We start from the raw sequence: 22,843 nt of genomic DNA on the forward strand, positions 1-22,843 counted from the left end.
CTTTGATATCCTTCTCACTTAATTTTAGTTCTTCAACGCTCAAATAATCATCTCCTTGTATTGGCTTCTCTGTTGTACTTATTATAACTATATCCGTTGTCGATAATTCATGATCTGCACCAGGATCGCATAAATCTAATTGAAAATCTGGAAAATATAAACATAATAAAATTAACCTTTACCACGGTAATGACAATTATTTATAATTGCAAAGATCTAAATCCTATCCTAAAAGTTGTAGATCCTTGTTCTAGACATATTTGTTAACAGCATGGCTTGGCTCGACTAGGGATCCAGTGTATCGCAGAAACCAACATGAAGTGACAGCTTGTAACTGCCTTTCATAAGGTTTTCTAAGGCACGAAAATCCTTCCTTAACTGATTCATGCTTTAAACCTAAGTTTAGACGACCTTGTTCTTGCGGCAATATATTTTACAAGAGATATATATTCCTGGGACTATTTCAATAATTCTAAATACAGGCGCATGCCCAACAAACATAATAATTTCAACTGCTAAAAGTTCTTTTGCTAAACTAAACCTCACTAAAGGCTGATAGCGCATTCATGACTCCTCTGATATGTAAGTGTCTAAAGGTACTGGAGACTGGTTAATAAGACGTTTCTTCTGACGTCAGAAAACCGGAGAGACCTTACAAGTTCAATACGTCTAGGGCCGGCCTTAGGTACCCAGGCACCATGGCCAAAATTGATGTACGCCCCTTTTTCTCTTAACGGGTAATATCGAAAATTCTTGAAAACGCTCTAAAATCCCCGGATGCTGAAAGCTAATAACGTATTTTTCTTGTTTAACATCTGGCTGAAACAATGTTAAGAAATTGATGATGTGAAGCTATATGTTATGTTTGTATGCCTGTACTACTATTACGTATACTACTTTTCAGAAGTCAAACAAGATATTATTAAAAATCTTGTCTCATAATTTTCTGTACGTACTTTTTGATTCTTCAAGGTTACCTATTTAAATAATAAAAAACAATAAACGAAAAAAAAATTGCAATATATTATATGAAATAGTTTATTCCACAAAATTTGGGCGCATTTATATTACCTATTATTATAAATTCAAAATTTATCCAAATCTCATTCTCCTTGGAGTAGTTTCCCATGTGAAAGGCCTCTCGCAATTATTCGCTTTACATAATATTGTAAACTGCGGAATACCGCCTACCACCTTCTTGAAGAAGGTTTTAGTTAAATATAAAGACTTTTGAGAAAGTCCTTTCTTCTTTGGAATTAACGATATAATCGTAGGAATTCTCTTCGTTGTTTTTATTACATTTTTTTAATTACAGTAGTTGCAGGAACAGACAAAGTTGACGTTTCTTCTACATCTAGATGTTTCTTTTTTTATTTTAACAGAACGTCCGTGGTTTGCTTGTTAGCATCTTTCCTTCTTTACTAGATAATTTTGATACTGTTGTAGTTTCTGAAGACATTTTAGTTATATCTGATTCAAAGTTCATCAATCGTTTTGAAACGTCGATAACGGGTTCCGTAGTTGTCTCCCACGTTTCAGGTCTATTACAACACACAGTAGCTTCTGCAGACTTAGTTTTGACAAACTCAGTGGTTGATGAATGTGTGCTTTCCATATTAGTAGATCCTGAAATATTAGATTCTGTATACGTTGTAGGAATAATTTCATTTATATTAGTGGTATTTGATTTTGTATGTATTGTTCTAATAATTTCACTCGTAATAGTATCTGTATGTTGTAGGATCATTTTAGTAGAACCACCAGTAACTGTAGTGTTCGGGATAATCTTAGACGCAATGGAAGGTTTTGTAATATTGCTGTCGGTACTAGATAGTTTAATTGTTTCTACAACGATAGGTCTTTCTAAAATAGTGGATTCTGGGACCAAAGCTACATCAATATACTTCACTTCCTCCGTCGTAGTTTCCCAAGTTTTGGGTCTATGACAACATATAGTATCCCTTTCTTTTTGTACTTGTGTAGTTGTTGGAAGTTTTTGAATGATTAAATCGGACGTTGATGCTATAGAAGTTATAACCTGAGAACTAGTTTTAGTAGTTGCTCTCATTTTTGACCCAGTTTTAAACGCTTTAGTTGTTAGTTCTGGTGTAGCCATTTGTTTTGTTATAGTGATAACAGATGGCTTTCCTTGATTATTTGTTGGCGTAGTCTTTGATAATATGATTATAGTTGGAATAGCCTTTGATACTGTGGTAAGGTCTGCTATTTTAGTTTCCAAATCTGCATTACCAGTAAATCCATTTGGTTTTTCTATTAGTGATGGATCCAAACTTGGCCACGTACAATACAGTATATAGGTTTCGCTGTACCCTGAAAATATTATCAACTACTGAACTGTTATAAGGCGCCCGTAGTTTCGCATACACTTTATCTAAACTTGCTTCGTGTAATATGTCTATCTCCTTCAAATATAAATTTTATGGCGTAGTTATCATACATTTTAATTTTACTTTTAACTTTTCTTTAAACAGTTCGCAAATTGCCTATTACTATTTAAAACACTTTGTTACATACAAATAGTAGATAGAATACACAGGTAAAAGAATATGTAGTCTCTGAATGAAGACAACATTGTAAATAAACACTTTACAAGAAGCAATTTTCTTACACGTGACTCTTAGGCAATCGGAGTAAAACCAGAAGAATAGTTTATAATCATTTATTTAAATTAATAATCTTCAGCAACCGATATCTTGTTGTGTTCCCATACAGGGCGTATCGATTTTCGTCGTGTATTCTGTAATAACAGATAAAACATTAAGGGCCTGTTTCACAGCTTCTGAGTAAATGTATAAAACGACCAAATACAAAAGTCACACCCTAATACTCCTAAATAAATGGTAATAAAATGAGTACTATCCACATTAGGTATTTAACACGGTAATTGTCAAATAAAATGCAGTTAAATCTTGTGAAATAGGCCCTAATTTAAAAAAAAGTTTTATCTGTGAGTTAGTTTTAGTACAATGCAATATTCTGTGGTTTTACTCCGATGGAAAACTCTTTAGTTTTAGTATACAAAGTTAGGAATTGATTATTGATTTATTATGACATTTCTATTATTACAAACTTAACCATTAGTCATGGGAGCAGAAATAATAAAATGGTGATTAAATAAATTTCATTTATAACGAAAAGTAAGTAGAGAGTCTATAATCCTTACATATTATAAAACGAATTTCCCCTCTCGCTTTTGTCTGAACACAATAAACTCATAAACTATCGAACGAATTTCTATCATTATGGCGTTAAGTTTGAGACTTTTATTTTAGAAAAACTCTTTTACGCTGGCAGAGTCGCGGCCTTTCCTTTAATAAAATATTGATTATAATTTGATCTATTTATAATATTTAATATGGGGCTAGCATAGTCTCTTAAGAGACTCGAAGCCCCTAACGAAATAAAGAAAAAATATCATAGTAGATACAAATGTCGATTTATGTCGATAAAGAGAATTTTAATATTATGTTCTTAATAACCGACTTACAAATTGTTTTATACAACACAAGTAATCGTTAAAAAGTAGCTCTTAAATATTGTTATGTGTTCTTGTTATGTGTTTCCAAGAACATTTAATAATATCATTTAATATTAACATAATAATTAAGTAAACATGATAACAATGTCATCACCCAATAACTCATACATTAAAAATATATTAATCTCATTTCTAGAAAATATACTACGTTTAATAAGCTTTAAATATATCAGTCAAGTAAGCAGCGATGGCCTAGTTGGGTATAGAACGGACTGCCGAGACGAAAATCCGCAGGTTCAAATCCCAAGGGCACACACCTCTGACTTTTCTAAAATTATATGCGTATTCTTTGTGAATTATTGCTTGCTTTAACGATAAAAGAAAACATAGTGAGAAAACTTGCATATCTGAGATGTTCTCTATAGGAATTTTGAAGGTATGTGAAGTTTACCAATCCGCACTAGGCCAGCGTGGTGGACTAAGGCCTAACCCCTATCAGTAGTAGAGGAGGCCCGTGCCCAGCAGTGAGACAGTATATAATACATGGCTGATATTATTATTCTATTAGCCAATACATACTCGTTCCATAGTCGCAGTTGTATTCGTACATATCGCACTGGTCGAGGAACCTTCTCCTGCTACAGCCGTCGGGAGTCGAACCGCACACCACACGGTTGTCATGGATACAGACAGACGCCATGTTGCAGTAGTTTATTGGCTGTAATATAAACAGTTATATCTTCTCAATCTGTTTATTTGGTAAATAGTTTTATAAAGTAGTCTATAGTTTTCGAAAGTATTTTAAATAAAAACGGCAACAAACACATATCACACTTATGAAGATGGGGTAGGAAGAGGTGCACTCACTTCCACCAAGTGTGATCTATCCCATTATGTGATAAGAGGCAAGGATATCGGACATAAATCCCACACCCAATATAATACTAAGGAGAAATCCCAGCATCACCGCTTGGCCCGGTAATCAAACCTCGGACTTCAGAGTGGTGTACTACACACGCAACACGCTATACATCCACGCCACCGAGGTAAAAGCATTCAAATACAAGTCAATTCATATCACTAATCATTATTTAACTATTACCACAACTATTCGATGGATCATCAATTAAATTGGTTTAGTGTTGCTTATATTTGCTACTACAGACTCTTTCATTTATTTTAGACTGTGCCCCGGTCTTTGTATTTACTAAATGTTACACAATACATTCACTACCGCTAGGTCCTGGGGAAAGGAAGATCTTAGAATAAAGAGTTCCTTTACATGGAAATTAAATCAACTAGTCTTAACTGAATTAGGTACACCATCGAAACGTGAAAAATTTTATTCAGTAAATTAAAAAAAATTAGGCCAGTACTTAATTTAGATTAGCGCTTTCCATACTTTGTGTCGCGACCCACTAGTGCGTGTGAGAGAATTTGGGTGGCCCAAGGAAAAAGTATAAGAGTATTTCTCAAAATAAATGTACCGTAACGAAATAGTTTTTGCGATATATTATTTCAATCTCTGTATCATTTTTTTTTTGTTTGTCTCCATGTTTTATTTCGATATTGTGTTGGGTAGAACGAATACATAAAAAAAAAAGATGTGACATAAAATTTCATAAGAAAACTTTCTAAAAACTATTTCGTTATGTACATTTATTTTGAAAAATACTTATACATCAACCGATCAGGTCAACTGCCGAACGGTCTTGAAAACGAATTAAATATTACTTCATTACAGGTCTGAGATGAGTCCAGAATTTGAAAATTTTGTTTAGGTGGGTCACGGCCTTTTCAATTTAATAACCACAGGTTTAGGAAATCATTTAGGTACATGAAATATGTGAATACTTTTTATGTATCCTATTGCTATTTCATATTTTAGTATAATGTATATTAACAGACCTGTTCCACAAAATGTAATTAATTATGTTAATATACACGTTTTTAAAAAGGCCGGTATGAGGTTCCAGACTTTAATTTTTTTTAAAAATTGACCATTTCTTTACATGTAGAAGATAATCTCTTGAATATTTGCACAAATAAAATAGTCATTACAATTCTGATAAATTTGAACATAATTGTGAACATATCTCTTAAACCTAATCGAAGAGGACGCCACGGACCATACCTGGCGCAAAGGTACCCATAACGCTAGCCACATTACCACGCTGTATACAATGACATATCTGTTGCACTAGATGCGATTCAATGCGGAAATCCTCAAATCTCTTGAATTCTTCTATCGATTCTTAAATCGTTCAATAGAAAGCTACTCTACCGAGTAACAAGACCTTATTTAAATTTGATTTCTTTTATTCTGAGAAAAAAACTGGTTTGCTAGCAGAGTCGTGAGCCAAATTTGTTTCTATAAATCAACTGATACCCTCAGAGCAAACGAGTTATGAACAGAAACCTCATTAAGGCATATGCAATGGGGAATTACCTCAGATAAAATGTTCAATTTTCAAGACTACAAGCAACCCAATATTATGAACCAAGTGTATTACTCCAGTGGGAACTGTATATAGATTACTGTGTTTTTAAATTAAAGATTTTCCCAGAGGTTTTTTTTTTAATTTATAATTTTTTGGAAATCATAATATTTTATTTTATCTTACTGATATTACAAATGCAATTGTTTGTGCAAATGTTTGGACGTTTGTTAGAAGTAAACATAGAAACAGCGGAACGGATTTGTTATTTGGCTATTTATGTAATTCACACTGTTAACGTAATGTTTTTTTTAAATAGATGGCGCTCACTGGTTTCGCATTTACGGAATTGTAGAAGGAAAGCCTATTTACTCGAGCAAAGCCATGAGCCATACCAAATCTAGAATATAAAAATATCAAACAGTTACATTCGTCCAACGATTCCTAGCTCCCATCGCAAAAACCTCAGGAATCTTGTGAGTCACTTATTACCATGACCCACTTGCCTGCTGGTTTGCTATAAGAAAACATCTAAGAGCTGAATTTTTTACGACATGTTACTTTATGCGCACTTGTGTAGTCAGGAAAGATACTTATTATAAAACCTGATTGTTTAGAAACCACGCACTTATTTAAAAGCTTTTTTACCGTAGCAGATACGGATTAAGAATAAGCATTTGAGATTTAAAAAAATACTATTTTCTTATATATCAATAATATCATAATGGGGTGGCATGCTTGGAGGTTGGGACAGTGGGCGTAGTATAAACCATGTTAATAAAAAATCGTATTTTATGTATGCGTCACCCATTTTTTTTGCATAGACTATTAAAAAGGCAGATGAATTATCTAACTTTGGTTGCGTCGACATTAGCAAGCATTCGGAATTTAAGAAAAGTAGATCGTCATTTCGGCTTCTAAATACCTCACTAACTTTTTGAAGTGCAACTGGAAGCTGTTATTTGACTTTGTTATTCCGTAAACCTCTTTTTAATATGCTATATAATTAATCGAACGAAAGGTCATATGATTATCTTCCTGAGTCCGCGCATGTACAGCAAGCAACTTAAAATATGTAGCAAAATCAAAAGTTAGTGTTCCGTATCTGTCACAATTCGTTTGTTACCAGGTGTGAGAGCGATGAAATATAATCTGTTTAAGGATAAATTGATAAAAATCTTTACTTTATTCCCATCTACATATTATAAAATTGTGAGCAAAATTTTAGATTCTGAAAACATCCATTTAAGCTGGAGTACTGATAAGATGATTCTATTTTTTTTTTGAACCTTACCTCTAAATCAGCTCTAGTCAGGCGCTGTCATTGGCGGGTTTTATTCTTTATACACTGATCGCTAAAGTGACTCCACTTTTTACTCGCGCATAACTTATAACACGTGATTTCGCTTCATCACGTGTCGACAGGTTTTGGAGGTTATTGTCTTATAGGCCTTGTTTTAATGCCACGAGTTGTCCGCTGGCATATTGTAGATACTGACAGGAGGTACGATATAATGGCATATAAATCTAAATGATTTCTACAAAAATCTATTTTACAATATTGGCCGGAAGCCGAGCGTGTTAAGCACGTGTTTTAAGTAGTGTTTATAATAACCGAACCGGGTAAATAAAAATGCTTCTGAAGCTAAATCACCGCTCAAGGACCTTCGTTTAAATATTTGGACTCTAACATCGTACGAGGCTTTAGGTTATTGCATCCATCGCTCCCCATTTCCTAACCTACCCAAGGTCACAACAGCATACGTAAAAATATGTTTGTTTCTATGACGGTGTTATTAGCCTGGTTGGAAGCGTGACTATATGTGGCGTAATACTCTTTTTAGATCTAATGTAAATAAATCTATCAAATTAAAGCACATAATCGCTTCAAAAACATTGAGCCGGAATGATTTCCTGTTGTTTTGTATATTAATTTCAAATAATTATATGCCATTTTACATTATATGCGAATTTTTAATCGACGATTATAATTAAATAAAATTATTAGTTCCCACCATCTTCCTTCCTGTATCCGCCCTTATTGAAAACATTTTGATGTTTTGTCAGCTACCTAATAACTAATTGATAACTTTCTATGGTAATAAAGTATATGTACAATCAGGCTCAAATAAATTTATACACGGATAACGACAAAATGATTTACCAATTAATACAGAATGGCTTACGGTGCGTTCATTTGTGCCTGAATGTACACATTATGAATAAAAATATTTACGTATGTGAGATGTTGTGTACTCCAATGGCACGAGGATAAAACTAGAAAAAACATATCATGTTAACCATATTAGTGTCAATTAGCTATGAATTTTGAGTTATATAAAATATATGAAATTCCATATTGTCCTATATCACATTAAGCACAAACTTCACACTCTAAATCATTATATTATATTCTTCACCCAAGTTTTGGCCAACAACTAGACATGGAAGCCTCATGGCTAAAAAGATGTCACTGAATTACTTACATTTACAAAATGATTTAAATCAAATTAAAGTTAAAATAAATTGATGACATAATTCATGCCATATTAGATATTTTCAACTTACTAAACTATTCCCTGAAATATAATAGACTAGTATTTTAAACATACCTACGAAAAATAATAGAATCATCTCGAATATTTGATTTTGACTTTATTTCGAAGCAATTTCCAGCGTCATAAATATTACCGATAACATTTTATGACAAAATTGAAACACAGTTGCAACCATACATATTGTAAAACCAATATTTCCATAATAAATAATACATTATTATGCGTACATTCGAATATATTATGACGTAAAACATTAAATTGGTGTTAAATTTTTTTACAAAGAACCCTTGTTAGTAATACTTAACCCGTAATTAGAGTAAATAAGTGGTATAAATAAAATCCAGTTAGAATTTAAATAATATTAGCAAGACGTGAATTAAAGTAATGTCAATGTGAAATCTAAATAATGTAACATTGTACACGTGTAATGTACACGATCCCCTAGGCATACGCCACATTCATATTAGTGGTTTTTGGAGGCGGTTTATTTTTTGCTTTTTTGGCTTAGCTGGAAATAAACTGTCTTGATGGCGTAATTGTGCTGCGCACGCATGATGTAAATGTGTGCGTGTGTGTGTGAGAAGTAGACTCAACAAAACATAACTAAAAAATTCACAGAAAAGCAAAATTCGCAATTTCGTTTACGACATACTTATTCCAGTTATTTTTGTATAAAAACCGAATTACTAAACGAAATTTTAAAAATAAATCTGCAGGGCTAATATGAAACTATATTCTTTAAAAGTTAATAAATGACTGTGTTTTGAAGTAACACACATTGGGAAAATTATTAAAGAAACAGATAAAATTGAGAATCTCTTCCTTTTTTTTAAATCAGTTAACAATGTCCCCCGCCATATCTATCGGTCTGTATGTCTGTCCGTATGTCTAACATTAAAAACTAGGGATATGATCTTTAAGAAATTTGGTATGGGGATAGTTTGAGATCCTGGGAAGGATATAGGTTATTTTTTATCCCGGGAAAATATATGGCCTAACCGTTATCCCAGATAAACTATTACGCGAGCGAAGGCGCGAGAAAAATTAAGTAATTATATATACTGAAACAATTAAATTCTCACGGGCTCGGATTTGTACAATTTGATGCGCATAAAAACAAAAATAAAAAAAACTAAAATATTATGATTTATTGCATTGAATCCGTTTAATTTAATAGTCAGGCTAAAGAAGTTGATATTATCCTTTGTAACAAAATATTATAGTAATTTAAATGGTCGTAGCATAACACCATTCAGTTTACTTTGTAAAATAATTTGCTGTTGTAAATATTTTACTATTTGCAATAATAGGTAATAATAAGAAAATAAACATTTACAAGAATGTTAGCAATGTCGATGTCATTGAAGATTTATACATTGTGCTCAATTTATCGATAGAAATCACATCATGGGAGGGTAAAAGCATGGGGAAATGTTTGTTCTCTAGTGGTGCTTCCTCGGTTCAAGATAACATAAGGTTAAATATTACAAATTCATATCGTCAATTAAAAAATAATGATATTTATATAACCACCAATATGCGTGTAATGTATATCAACATAATAATTCTATCTATTATCTCGATATAACTATAACAGTACATACGAATTATAACAAAGTTAAAAATGTAAGTTTTAAATGTGTTACATTACGCATGATTTATGAATAAAATATAACCCAACTATAATTAGGTTTGGTAAATGAGTATTTCTCAAAATAAGTGTACGTAACGAAATAGTTTTACGACATATTGTTTCGATGTTATTGGTCGCGTCTTTTATTGTTTGACATAATACATTAATTCTATACATTATTTAATAAATAAAAAATATATCATAATAACTATTTCGTTACATACGTTTATTTTGAGGAATACTCACGATTTTAATCAGTAACACATTGATGCATAAAAAAATATATTTTTGTGATTTTCGTTAGATAAGTAAAATAACTGGAAAACTTTTAGGCTTCTCCTTCTTCTCTGATGTGTATGTTTGGTGGCAAAAGGTTATAATTATTAATGACTTTTAAAACCACCAACCATAGTAACTTCATGTTATCTCCCGTCTCGTCCGTAATCCCAAAGAGACGGATTCGCCCAGGAATACGAAATAGGTCCCCCTGATTATACGCTATAACCATTTCTGATAGTAAAAAATGTATAAAATATTTAGCTATTTATTTTATTTAATGGTTCTCGGATTTATATATAAAAAACAAAATATTACGCTATTGTTTCAAAAACTCCCAGGGAAATCCGTATCAAGCAATTTAAGTATTAATTGAATATTCATTTGCATAAATTATGCTTACTATTTAATTCAGCCGGGTTTTATTTACGGTTTTCTGAAACATGTTGAACACCTTATGTTGAAATGAATTTACAAAGTAACACTAAGCCTTACGCGTTTCAAATATTATCGCATTCAAAAGACTTTGGTCGTTTACGACGCGCGCCTTCTCCGCTGAAGGAAATGGCTCTTATATCGTTAAATATAATAAAATAGTGGTGTTTTAATTAATAATAAATAAATTATATGGCATTTGTTTAGATAAATTTTAATTTAATTTAATTCAAAGATAATTGTGCATAATTAAATAATAAAATACTACAATGGTGAATAAACTTAAGATTCAAGAAGTGGCTCCAGCGGCAAATCGAGTGAGATCGATAGGAGCGCAAGTAAGGAAATATTTTGTTATGTTTAAGTTGTTAATGATTCTCGATAACTTGGATTACTTTTTATAACAGAATATAGATTCATTATATAACTACTCATGAATGGTGAAATATTTATAATAAGAAATTAAGTATCGATAAATTACTTTTGAGAACCCCAAGGCATCGAGATATAAGAATAAATAATCGTTTACTTGATGTCAATGTAGTCAATTTATGTTCATCCACTTGTATAGCAAAACTCAGACCTGTAATGAATATTTTGTTATGCATATTCATGCTTAAAAATTGACACGCGATACCAACAGAACTTATTCAAAAATAATAAGCATCACCACGTCAGTTTGTTGCATACAACAGATTTTACTCTCAAATTCCGTATAATATTATTAAATGTGAGAAAGTTAATTTTTAGTGTGATGCTACAACCCAAATATCTATCTACTATAGATATTTATGTTAATGTTATCAGAAACTGGTTTTACAAGGCTTTTTCCGAAATAACAAGTCCTCCAAATGCCGTGATGGTTCCTTATGTTGCTTGCTTGCTCATAACCATGGGCAAAAAACATTATATATAAATGATTAAATGCTTGAAGTCCTTAAATATCTATCGTTAATAGTTTACTCATATTATTCATAAAGGATTTAAAATTTACAAAAGATTAGTATATAACCTCCTTGGTTTCTAATTGTTTCTTCTGAGGCTAAGCAACACTCAGCTCAACCTCGTTTTGACTCTAACACCATTTTTTAAAATCGCGTTTCGCTACTACCACTCGGGGGATGAGTGGAACGGTTATGTTGGCCCAATGTCAACACTCGTCAGATACTTGCTGAGTGGACGAATAGTCATGAAAGCAAATGATAAACAGCTTATTCGGGTGTCTTAGTTATTCATTTATAAACACGTTATTCGCTACTAGTATTATAAGGCTAGGATATTATAGCTTGTTTAAACAAGGACATTCAAACCTCAGAAATTATAATTCTTTCAATCAATCTTACGATTGTATTCTTCTGCGAATACCTGTTTACATTGACATTTCTACTTATACTCATATATGCAATACTAAACCATTTTTGACACTAACTGGTATTGGCTAAAAATTACGTATAAGGTACATCAACACTTTCTAATTCTGATATTACCTAACTAGTATTTTCAAGATAAGTTTCTAAGATCAACAGAAGGCACCGTATTTGTTTTGAAAAGTTAGTAGTAATTTTGAGCTAAATGAAGCCAGTATGGTTAAAGTCAAATTGTAAACTCTACATTAAACATTTGTGATTGAAAAGTAGTAAGTAGGTGGAGCGATTACTGTACTAAAGCCCGTATTAACAGATGCAACTCAATGTCGCTCTCAAGTGCGCTATCAGCTAAGGCCTGCCTAATTACAGTCGCCATCTTAAGATTGTCACTCTTTAATAAACAAATATCAACAACTTCTCAAATGATATCTTAAGTTACAGCATATCATGGATATTGTCTGAGAGGTTTTGTTTATTTGACAACGGCGACACAGCTGAAAACCAGCTCTTAAATGACAAGTTAAGGTTTATTAAAGAGTACAATACACTAAATGTCTACTTGAGATCGTACTCAAAGATGAATTTCATTTATTAATATAGCCCTAATTATAGATAATCCCGCATGTTTTCCTATTAAAGACACTGATAACGAGAGTTAATAATCGCGCCTTGTTTATCAGGGAATACCCTGGGGGGTGAATGTAACAGTTTGTTGGTTTCACCGGTCTTACTGCCCAATGTTGACACTCGAAAAGCATCTCAGTCATCAATTTTGTTTTTGTTGATCAGCGAGAACCATCCTCAGGAATAAGTTACTAATTGATATAGCAACAACCTAATATTGGAATTCTGTTAAATCAATACTTTATGGCCCCGGATGGTATTGCAAAAACTACGTGCTTCCTCACGATAAAATAGGTACTACGTTAATTTTTTATTGTCGTTTTTTACGAAGTCAGTTAATGGAACCGTGACTATGACTCTTTAGATATCTTTAGGTACATATAATAAATTTGTAACAGGTCGATATCTGTACATTAAAAGATATTGACGAAAAACTAATGTGGGGTTCTTCATTAGAGCAAGAGAAGCCAAAAGAACAGTTTTTAGATTTTTTGCCTGTCTATGTTTGTACACGCATCATACAAAAACTACTGCATAGAATTGAATGTAGTTTACCGATGGATTGCTAAAGGCCTAGCTTAAAACGTAGGCTTCGTTTTATCCCGAGAAAATATAAAACGAGACATTTATCCAGAAAAAGCTTTTCACGCGGGCGGATCCGCGAGCAGAAGTAAGTCAGATATTCCCGTGGTATGTAGATTATTCGAGGTTAACACCTTCGCACCTTTACACCTATTAACCTGAAGAGGTAAACACATGTAAAACGCTAGAGCATTGCACCTGTGTTTAGATTTTCAGTTTCAAGTTGTAACTCTCTTAGACTACTAATATGCCGTATTAGGCGGGCTCCTTACTTTACGAACTATAATCTACAATGTATTATTTTCTATTATTATTAATTTAGTCCATCTTGCATGCCCCTGCATGAGGGGACTTTGTCTCGACCGTTGACACACAGTAAGTGTGTATACCTCATGGTTGCTAATTCACATTGGGGCCTATGAAGTCTCTCTCGCGAACTTTTCTGGCCTTCTCCCCTCCTTCCATTCTAAGAGGGTTCCTTTTCCTTCCCCAATACTTCCTTCTCCAGATATCTCGTTCCAACTTTCCTCCAGGGTCCCTGCAGTCATTAAGCCAGGGGATTGCAGTATCTCATTTGTAGGATTCCCACAGTGTTGACTGTGGGGTGCGATACAAAAAATCGCCGTTTTGACTCAGGACCGAATCTAAAACCTCGCGGTTCAGTACACTGTCATTAAGGAATAAGGCAACAAAAGATTGCTAAAATTAATGATGTCATTAGATATAGTGGCACGTTTTACATTTGTGTTAGTACCGTTACAAAATGAGTATTATCAGGCAATTAATACAAACAAGGCTTTATTGAAATAAAATATATCCTCTGACCTAGACCACTTCTTTAATGAAATAGCTAAATTGTAGTTATTTAAATCTACATCGATACGAATATTATAAAAAGGAAATGTTTGTTTGTAAGTTTGTTGGGGCTAATCTGTGGAACGAATGTACCGATTTCGAAAATGGTTTCAATAATCCGAAGCTACATTAGTGGACATTTAAAATTAATATGAGTTGTCGATCTAGCAATTATGGAATTGAGATTTTTTTTACTATTAATCCCTGACTTATGTAAACTTATTAACGTGGGATTTCATGTTATTGCTTTCGGCTAAATTAAATTCCTAACAAACGATTAGTTATTCGCAAAATAGCCGTATGACTGAAATTAATTTTGATAAGTTACATTAAATCTATTTAAAAATTTAATGATAAAATCGATACATTAATAGCAACTTTGCTATTACCTATTATGACGTGACGTTATTTCAAAAAAACATAAACAATATGGGACAAATAGTGTCCTGAAAAGGTTCCCAAATTTGCTTATTTAAGGATTTGATAGGCCATGTTTCTATATAATATGGAAGACAAATTTTCTATAATTACTGGCTAAACTGCTAACCTCAAAATTCCATCCAAGGTTTTTTATTTTACATATTTACCTATTTGTATGTAGAGTTCACAATACTTGTTATCAGCTAACAACATTATTGACAATGAAACGAAGGCATTCAGTGAAGGCCATTTCCTTATGTTTAACTTTAAAATTATCTTTGTAAACATGAATCAGGTCATCTCAAGTATTTGCTGAGATTTATTTAGGTAATGTATGTCAGATTACACTAATCTCCAAAATTATTTGCTTTTCAAATTTCCTTATAACCTTCAGTGCAAAATAGAGTTAGGCAATGAGATCAAGGCATCTGAGATTTTTTTTATTGCTGCTTGAATGACGAGACGAGCTTGCCGTTCGCCTGATGGTAAGCAATACGACCGCCCATAAACAGTAGAAACACCATTCAACACCTACAATTACAAAGAATTGTTTGGTATTGCACTGCGCACGCCGTCCTGTAACATGAGATGTTAAGTCTCATTATGTCCAGTAGTTACACTGCTTACAATGTCCTTCAAACCGGAATACAACAGTGACTACACACTGCTGCTTGGCGGCCGAAATAGACATCGCGGTGGTACTTACCCAGGCGGACTCACACATATGAGAGACACCAGCTTGTTCATAAAATAATCATATCGACAAATACTACGTTTGTCGAACAATTTAGTGCTTTACTAATACGTTGACAATTAAGTATTACAAAAAAAATAAAACATACAAACACACATCACGTATAAATATCCCCGAAGTGGTATGCAGAGGCGTACAAAAAGGGCACCCACTTTTCGCCAATGTGTTCCGTCCCATGATGTGATATTGCCTATCGCCATATCGGGCACAAATTCCAGACTCCGGGCTGATACTGAGCAGAAAAACCCAAATAACACTGCCCGACCCGGGATTCGAATCCAGGACCTCAGAGTGATGCCGTAGCGCGCATGCAGTATAATTACGCATATAGGCAATAAAAAAAAACACATGATATTCAAATGATCACAAAGTACTTAAATATTTTTTTAATTAATTCAGAGTTTTTTTTTTTGTTTAACAACTGCTTGAAAATTTTGGCACTGAAGACAAATTGTGATTAAGATAATATGATTTAATTATAATATTCTATATGGCCTTCTACTGCGGACATGGTTGTTAAGAGCAAAAATATTATCCAGATAAAAACGGCTTTACATATACAATAATAGTTGATGACTTCAAGCATTACGTTTCCTATCCCGATTCATTAAATCAACAATTATCTTACAACTTCACTGTTGCTTGGCGGTAAAGATAAACAAAGCAGCAGTAGGTCTATCCATATGAACTTAAAACCGAGAGTCTCACTAACTAGTACCTACTGTAGGAATGGAACATTAGTTTAATGCATGGAATGGGACATACAACGCATCAACGAAATGAAAGGGATAGATAGATGACAAACGATTTCTAGACGTAGTTTGCAACTTGCCCTTTAGGATATCCAAAAAAAATGTGTCATGTAACTCGATTTTGATGCTTGTAATTAATCGACATCAATGCCTCAGTCATGTGTTAGTCTCTCAGCCAATCACAAAACACCACACGAAGCGTTTTTTGTCACATTCTAAGACAGTAACATCGGACAGAAGACGGGAGGCGAAAAAAATAATAAAACAAGCAATAACTCTGCAATTACATTCTACTAAGTATTACTCGCAACCCAATGCGATGGTCCGATCAGATCCGCACACATTTGATACATCTGTATACGACGTAATACAGATGGCTTACAGTCTGGATCGATGGCGTGACATCGTACGGCGGAAGCTGATGAGACGTGATCTTCTTCGTCTTCTTTAAAAAGAAATGGCTCATCGATGATTTTGCCAATGTCGAGTGGGCAGGAGTTAAGGTGAGAGGTGGTCACGACCCTAAGAACTGAGAAGAACGACGCTAGGAGGAAGAAGTATTACTCGCAGCTTCGCCCGCGTGAAAAGCCTTTCTCGCTACAACTCACTAAAACACTATACGACTCCAGCCACATCTATTTAAAAAACATTTTTAATTCCATTATTTCCCATCGAAGCAAAGTACCGGGATAAAAAGGCTAATACAATTGTTTCTGAGTTCAGTTGTAACAAACTTCAAAACATTTTCATAAAAATACAATAGGGTACCGGACTCATTTTGTTTTTACTATTATCATATATTTACATAATATAAATTATAGCACACAAGGAATTATTAAAATCCGGTAAAAAATCAACAAGTTATAAGTCTTTGAATTTCGGTGGAAGGGGTAATTAACAAGAAACAGAAAAGAGACGAAATACCCACATGTGACGTCATCGGGAATTACAACGCGTGCGAAAGAAAGAAATGAAGCGATATCCCCACATCGCGCCTACTTCTGCACATTACAGTATTTTAAATATGAATTACTTGCTCATTTCTTAACGAATTTTTATGCAGTTTCAGCTGGAGTGCTTCTGTTTTCGTATTATTAACCATTACATATAGAATAATGTACAAAATCAAGCATAGGCCGGTCCCTATTAAGAACAAATCCCACATTTAAACTAATATTCATTGAATATATGTATTAGATCTTTGTAAGCCAATCACGAATAAACCCATTTTGAATTCAATATAAGTGACAAACAACATACGTTTTTGTAGGTAATCACTACCGCCCCTGAGCTTCTGCAATACCAGGGGACCATATAAATACTAAAGGTAGTTAAATGAAGTTTAGCACACAACTTCAAAATATGTCCTGGAATAACACATAGGGTTCATTTAGCATATGAAACGACTTGCTATGGACAGAGTCACGTGGAAAAGCTAATAAAAATCTATGAATAAATTATCTTTTATAAGTATTAATGTCCTTCGCACATTAATTGTATAAATTAAATTTTTGTGCTGTAAACCAAAATTAAAATCTAGCTTATTTGAATATTTCTTAAATATACCACAACTGTTTTATATTTACACAAACCCACGTTACAGCGGCGTCGCGGCACGTGATTTAAAAATCTAATAAATCTTATTTCAAAAGAGGTCCTTTATTGTAAATGTATTCCGATTTCTAAATCATTAGCACAAATCGACAAAAATAGAATAAAATAATAACTAATTAGCCATTTGAGGTACCAAATTACGAAAACTGGTTACCAAAAAATTTTGGAAGACTTTATACATAGGCCGGATAAGAGCCAATGGGCCATCTATGTAAAGTGTTATTAAACGCCCATACATACAAAACAAAAATAATGGATGCTTTGTAAGCCTTAATGCGAAGTAATAAAAGTTACTAGTTTAGGCGTCCCAGACTTTCAGCGATAGTTTAAATTTGGAATAAAAATTATTATTCTTAACACGGCTCATAATGATATTTTGTTTATTTTTGATTTAATTACAAGGGATTTGAATAGGTTCGCCGCGTCGCGCACAATTCAAATATTTTTCATAATGGAAGTCATTTAAAAACCTGTTATTATGTTTTTGTGCTCCTGTGGCGTAGCGGGCGATTAATTACAAGTGAACTAAAATGTAGTGTGTTCGATTCCCGGATCAACATTTATCTCATGACTGGGTATACCGCGTATACCGGCGGCGGTTCCTCGTAGTCCCTTATATGTATTTACGATTTAAAACATTCAATCTTATTAATTTATGATGTCACCAAGGATCAGGTCTGTGTGTTATTGTTGGGATGGTTATGCTGTAATCTTTATAAACACGGAATCATGAATAGCAAATAATTAAACTGTGTTCCTTCATCAAATAATAATTTAAATTCATTAAACTATAACAGATTTACGTTTGTTTCCAGTTCCTGACCTCCATGTCCCCGAACCTTCTTCTCATGGGTATAGGCATGGCGATCAGCTTCGCAACTATCGCCTCTCCCGATCTGCTGCATGCGCCCGAAGGCCTCTCCATGGACGACGCACAAGCTTCCTGGTTCGGTAAATATTTTAAAGGCATTATTGTTTTTATAATTGATGAGCAAGAAAAAGCGAGAAAATATAATGATGGGACTGTTGATAACTGACTTTATTATTTCTATTTGGAAGGTATAAATTATTAAGTTTTATATAAATTAAAGAGTAGTGATAGTCTAGTAGAGAGTGGAACGGACTACAGAGATAAATGTCCACAGGTTCAAAACCCAAAGGCAAGCACCTCTGACTTTTCTAAGGTTATTTGTGTATTCTTTGTGAATTATCGCTTGTTTTAACTGTGAAAGGAAAATATCGTGAAGATCTTATCTCAGAGGTTCTCTATTGATTTTGAAAGTATGTGAAGTCTACCAATAATACAATCTGTACTAGGCCAACGTGGGGTCTGAAGCATAATCCCTCTAAATAATAGGGAAACCTGTGCCTGGCAATGGGACAATTTATGTATAATACAGAGCTTATATTATTTATATAATAAATATAGGTATATCAAAATATTATGATGACGCCTGATTCCTACTATAACAATTCAGACGCTTCGTGTGTATCAATGTGTGACATTGCCTAGCCATTAGTTTAGGAGTATTTACATCTGCTTTTATTCGGACAAGGCAATTTGACCCCCCTGCATCTGTTGCTAAGTGGATCAAGGCCCAAATAGAATATGATAGACTAGAGAAGTTTATCTCTAACAGTCTACATAATTATAATGACCTGTTTAAAATCGGATATACATTTGATCCCAGAACTTGTCATACTAACGTGGGCTATGGCGGTTTACACCTTGTATGCGGTGGTCGCTATCCGGGTTAATACTACTATCTTACCACCAGAACCCAGCTATCGCAATATCTGCTATATGTATAGACTCAAGGAGTTTTCTAATATGAAAACCATTTCCAGGAAGTCTCCTACTTGACGCAACCGTTTGGCGCGGTTCTCTCCAGTCCCATTGTAGATTACTTCGGACGGAAACGTGCAAGTTTCCTGGTAAATATCCCTCACCTCGTTGCCTGGGTTCTGGGATACTTCGCGTGGAATCTACCATCTCTTCATTGCCAATGGTCTGCTCGGACTTGGAACTGGGCTTATGGAAGCACCTATTGCTGCCTATGTTGGGGAAATAACGTAAGTTTTTACAGATTGTTTACTAAGCGCCATCTTTATTACATGACCACAATCACTTATTTCGATCTATCTAAAAATTTACCAATCAGAACAAAATTCTTTTGACATTCTTACAAATGAGTTTTTTGATTAGTACATTCTCAGAATTGATTCAAGATTAATATTGGGATCGTTTATAAAACGGCTGTAAGTAATATTTACTAGTCATTTAAATATTACTTACATGACGTACATCTTTTAGTTTCACCGTGTTATATTAATTACTTTCCATCATATTTAATCCTTCGTATGTTATTGATTGAACACTCAAATGTTTTGTATATGGCTGATGCTAATTATACTATGAAAATTACGTTTCAAAAGATTTTGGTAATTTTTCATCTGTAAGCACAACCCTGATTTTATTTTGAAAGATGATTAGTAATGCAACTATATTTGCATATATATTTCCACCTTTCCAGTGAACCATCAATCCGAGGAACTCTGTGCACGGTGACACAGCTGTTTTTGGCAATTGGCATATTACTCATGTATTTTTTGGGAACGATTGTAACTTGGAGGAACGCAGCTTTGATCGCTCTTGCTGTTCCTGTTACGGGTATGTCGTTGGCTCTTTTGGTAAGTATTAGAAACGGACATCCATTATTTATTTTTTAGGTTAAATTACAATAATGTTTTAGCAGATATCTTGGTATGAAGATCGTAATTTTGAGGCGAAATTAATGATTCAAATATAATCTCTTATGTGCAGTAAATTTTCCGCTTTGAAAATTATTTCGCTTGCTTATAGTTATTATGCTGTAGACTTTTAATATGCAGTTTAAATTTACGGCTACTAAAAGTATGTCCCTCCTAAGCGACCACGCCGGAAACGGAGACCAGCCAGCTACGCAGGATATATCATAGTCCGCGCAATACATAGGTACACTGTTGCTTCGCTCTTCGCTCGTAGTCCGGTGGGACAGCAATTCGACATGACTAGAGAGGTCTAGCGCAGGACCAACGACTTCGGCCTTTCTTGAGGCACGGTATTACACCGTCAGCTTCCTGACTCCGCTGCGACTGAGTAACTTAAAATAAAACCCAGTCATCATTTTGGCTAATGATTCGAACCCAGGACCTCAGCGCCATAGCCGCACTCGTACCGCGCAAGCATTACAACTACGCCCACGAGACAGTCAACGAGTATTACTATACTTATATTATTACTATTTTTAATCTTTCAAATATTGTTTCTAGGTACCAGAAACCCCAGTGTGGCTTTTGTCCCAAGGTCGAGATAAGGACGCATTAAAGGCTCTCTGCTTCCTTCGCGGATGGACTACTCCCGACAATGTCAAAGAAGAATTCGACAGACTAGTAGACTACTCGAAAAATTTACACCGTTGCGCTATTTGCTGTGAAACTGAGAAGGATAGCGAACCAGAAGACTGTGAACATCATAAGATGAACATGGTTAAGAGGTATTTACTTATTGAATTCAGTTTTCGTCAACCTACTGATGCTTAATGTCTCAGGATGACACAGATACTGTTCCATACGGTTCTTTATTATATATATACACACCCTAATAAATGCGTCAACATCACGCATTTATTCCTGAAGAGGTATGCAGAAGCGCAACCAGAGCACCCACTTTTCGCCAAGTAGTATTCCGTCCCATGATTTGACAGGGGGCGAGCCTATCGCCATATTGGACACAAATTCCAGACTTCGGGCTGATACTGAACAGAAAAACGCAAACATCACTTTGCCCGACACGGAAGAAAGTACGTTCAGAGCGCTGCCGTACCGAGTTTGCAGTACAACAAGTAGTTTATTCTTTATGACAATTGTATTGTTATTTATGACATACCGCTTATTAGGTCGGCTTACTCCATCTTGTTATAAAGTCATGATAAATGAAATGGTTCAAGGAAGTGCAAGTGACTGCCTTGGTGGCATAGTTATATAACTGAACGACTGAAGTGCTGGTTCTCGGGTTCGATTTCGAGTTGGGCAAACTAATATTGTGTTTTTCTGTTCAGTAACAGCACGGAGTCTGGAAATTGTGTGCGATAGGCGATTGGCTGGCCCCCATCACGGGACGAAATACGTGAAAAAAAATAAAAATATAACTTATAATAGCGTATTTACTATTACAAATTCATTATATGCCGTTGGTGCAATAACCATGTCTAGGAATTGAGCGGCAAAGTTATGTTTGTCAAGTTTGAAATTATAATATGTACCTGCTTGGTATTACATACCTTTTTTTTCTAAGTGATCAGACCAAATTACACAAAATCATTATAAATTGTAGCCTATATGTGGTTCCGATGTATCACCAATATAAATGTAAAGTTTCATCCAAATCAAGTTTAGTAATTTTTTTGAAAGAGGAACAAACATACATTCATCCTCACAAACTTTCGCATTTATAATATTATATTAGTAGGATTATATTTAAATCCTTACCGACAAGTATGTACTGAACCCTCGGTGCGCGAGTCCAACTCACACCTGTTTAGTTTTTTTTATATTATTCTTACACATTTCACGTATTCTGTATGTCCTGAACCTTATGGAAGTCACTGAATCCATTCAGTTGAGAGAGCGCTATACGCTGTATACGATATAAAATAACAACAAACGTGTAGTTCCTTGGCATTTGGCCATGTTTGTTTTGTTTTTATTCTTATTATTTTTTAAGGCAATTGCTGTACATACTCTTATATATTAACTCTTATATATTTTTAAATAATAAGCAGTTTCGAGTTTTTATACGACTTACCGCCATTTTCAGTAATAGATTCCAATCCCTTTTTTCGATCTATCTCAAAAATGGACCGATCGGAACAAAGGTTTTTGACATGCTTACAAATTAGGTAGTTAGGTATCTTGTTTGTCAATTTTCGTAATAGGATTAAAGATTGGGATTGAGATCGTTTATTGAAAACGCTTGTAATTATGCCCATATATGA

General features: G+C 34.0%; 2 protein-coding genes across 2 annotated transcripts; one reads left to right on the forward strand and one right to left on the reverse strand.

Moving 5' to 3' along the window:
* Positions 1-18: 18 nt before the first annotated feature.
* LOC115451598 lies at positions 19-8,678 on the reverse strand (the record flags this gene model as incomplete). The annotated part of the gene is made up of 6 exons (XM_037446045.1): positions 8,550-8,678; positions 8,174-8,214; positions 4,079-4,217; positions 2,251-2,331; positions 1,381-1,626; positions 19-147 (listed from the first exon to the last, which is right to left on the reverse strand). Coding segments are annotated over exons 1-6 (658 nt in total), but the record flags the coding sequence as incomplete, so codon positions are not given.
* Positions 8,679-19,461: 10,783 nt separating this feature from the next.
* LOC115451608 (facilitated trehalose transporter Tret1) lies at positions 19,462-21,389 on the forward strand. The gene is given in 5 exon segments (XM_037446046.1): positions 19,462-19,560; positions 19,656-19,798; positions 19,800-19,880; positions 20,342-20,498; positions 21,120-21,389. Coding segments are annotated over 5 exon segments (750 nt in total).
* The last annotated feature ends 1,454 nt before the right edge of the window (positions 21,390-22,843 follow it).

Source organism: Manduca sexta, unplaced genomic scaffold (assembly GCF_014839805.1).
Source record: "Manduca sexta isolate Smith_Timp_Sample1 unplaced genomic scaffold, JHU_Msex_v1.0 HiC_scaffold_2490, whole genome shotgun sequence".
Taxonomy (NCBI): Eukaryota; Metazoa; Arthropoda; class Insecta; order Lepidoptera; family Sphingidae; genus Manduca; species Manduca sexta.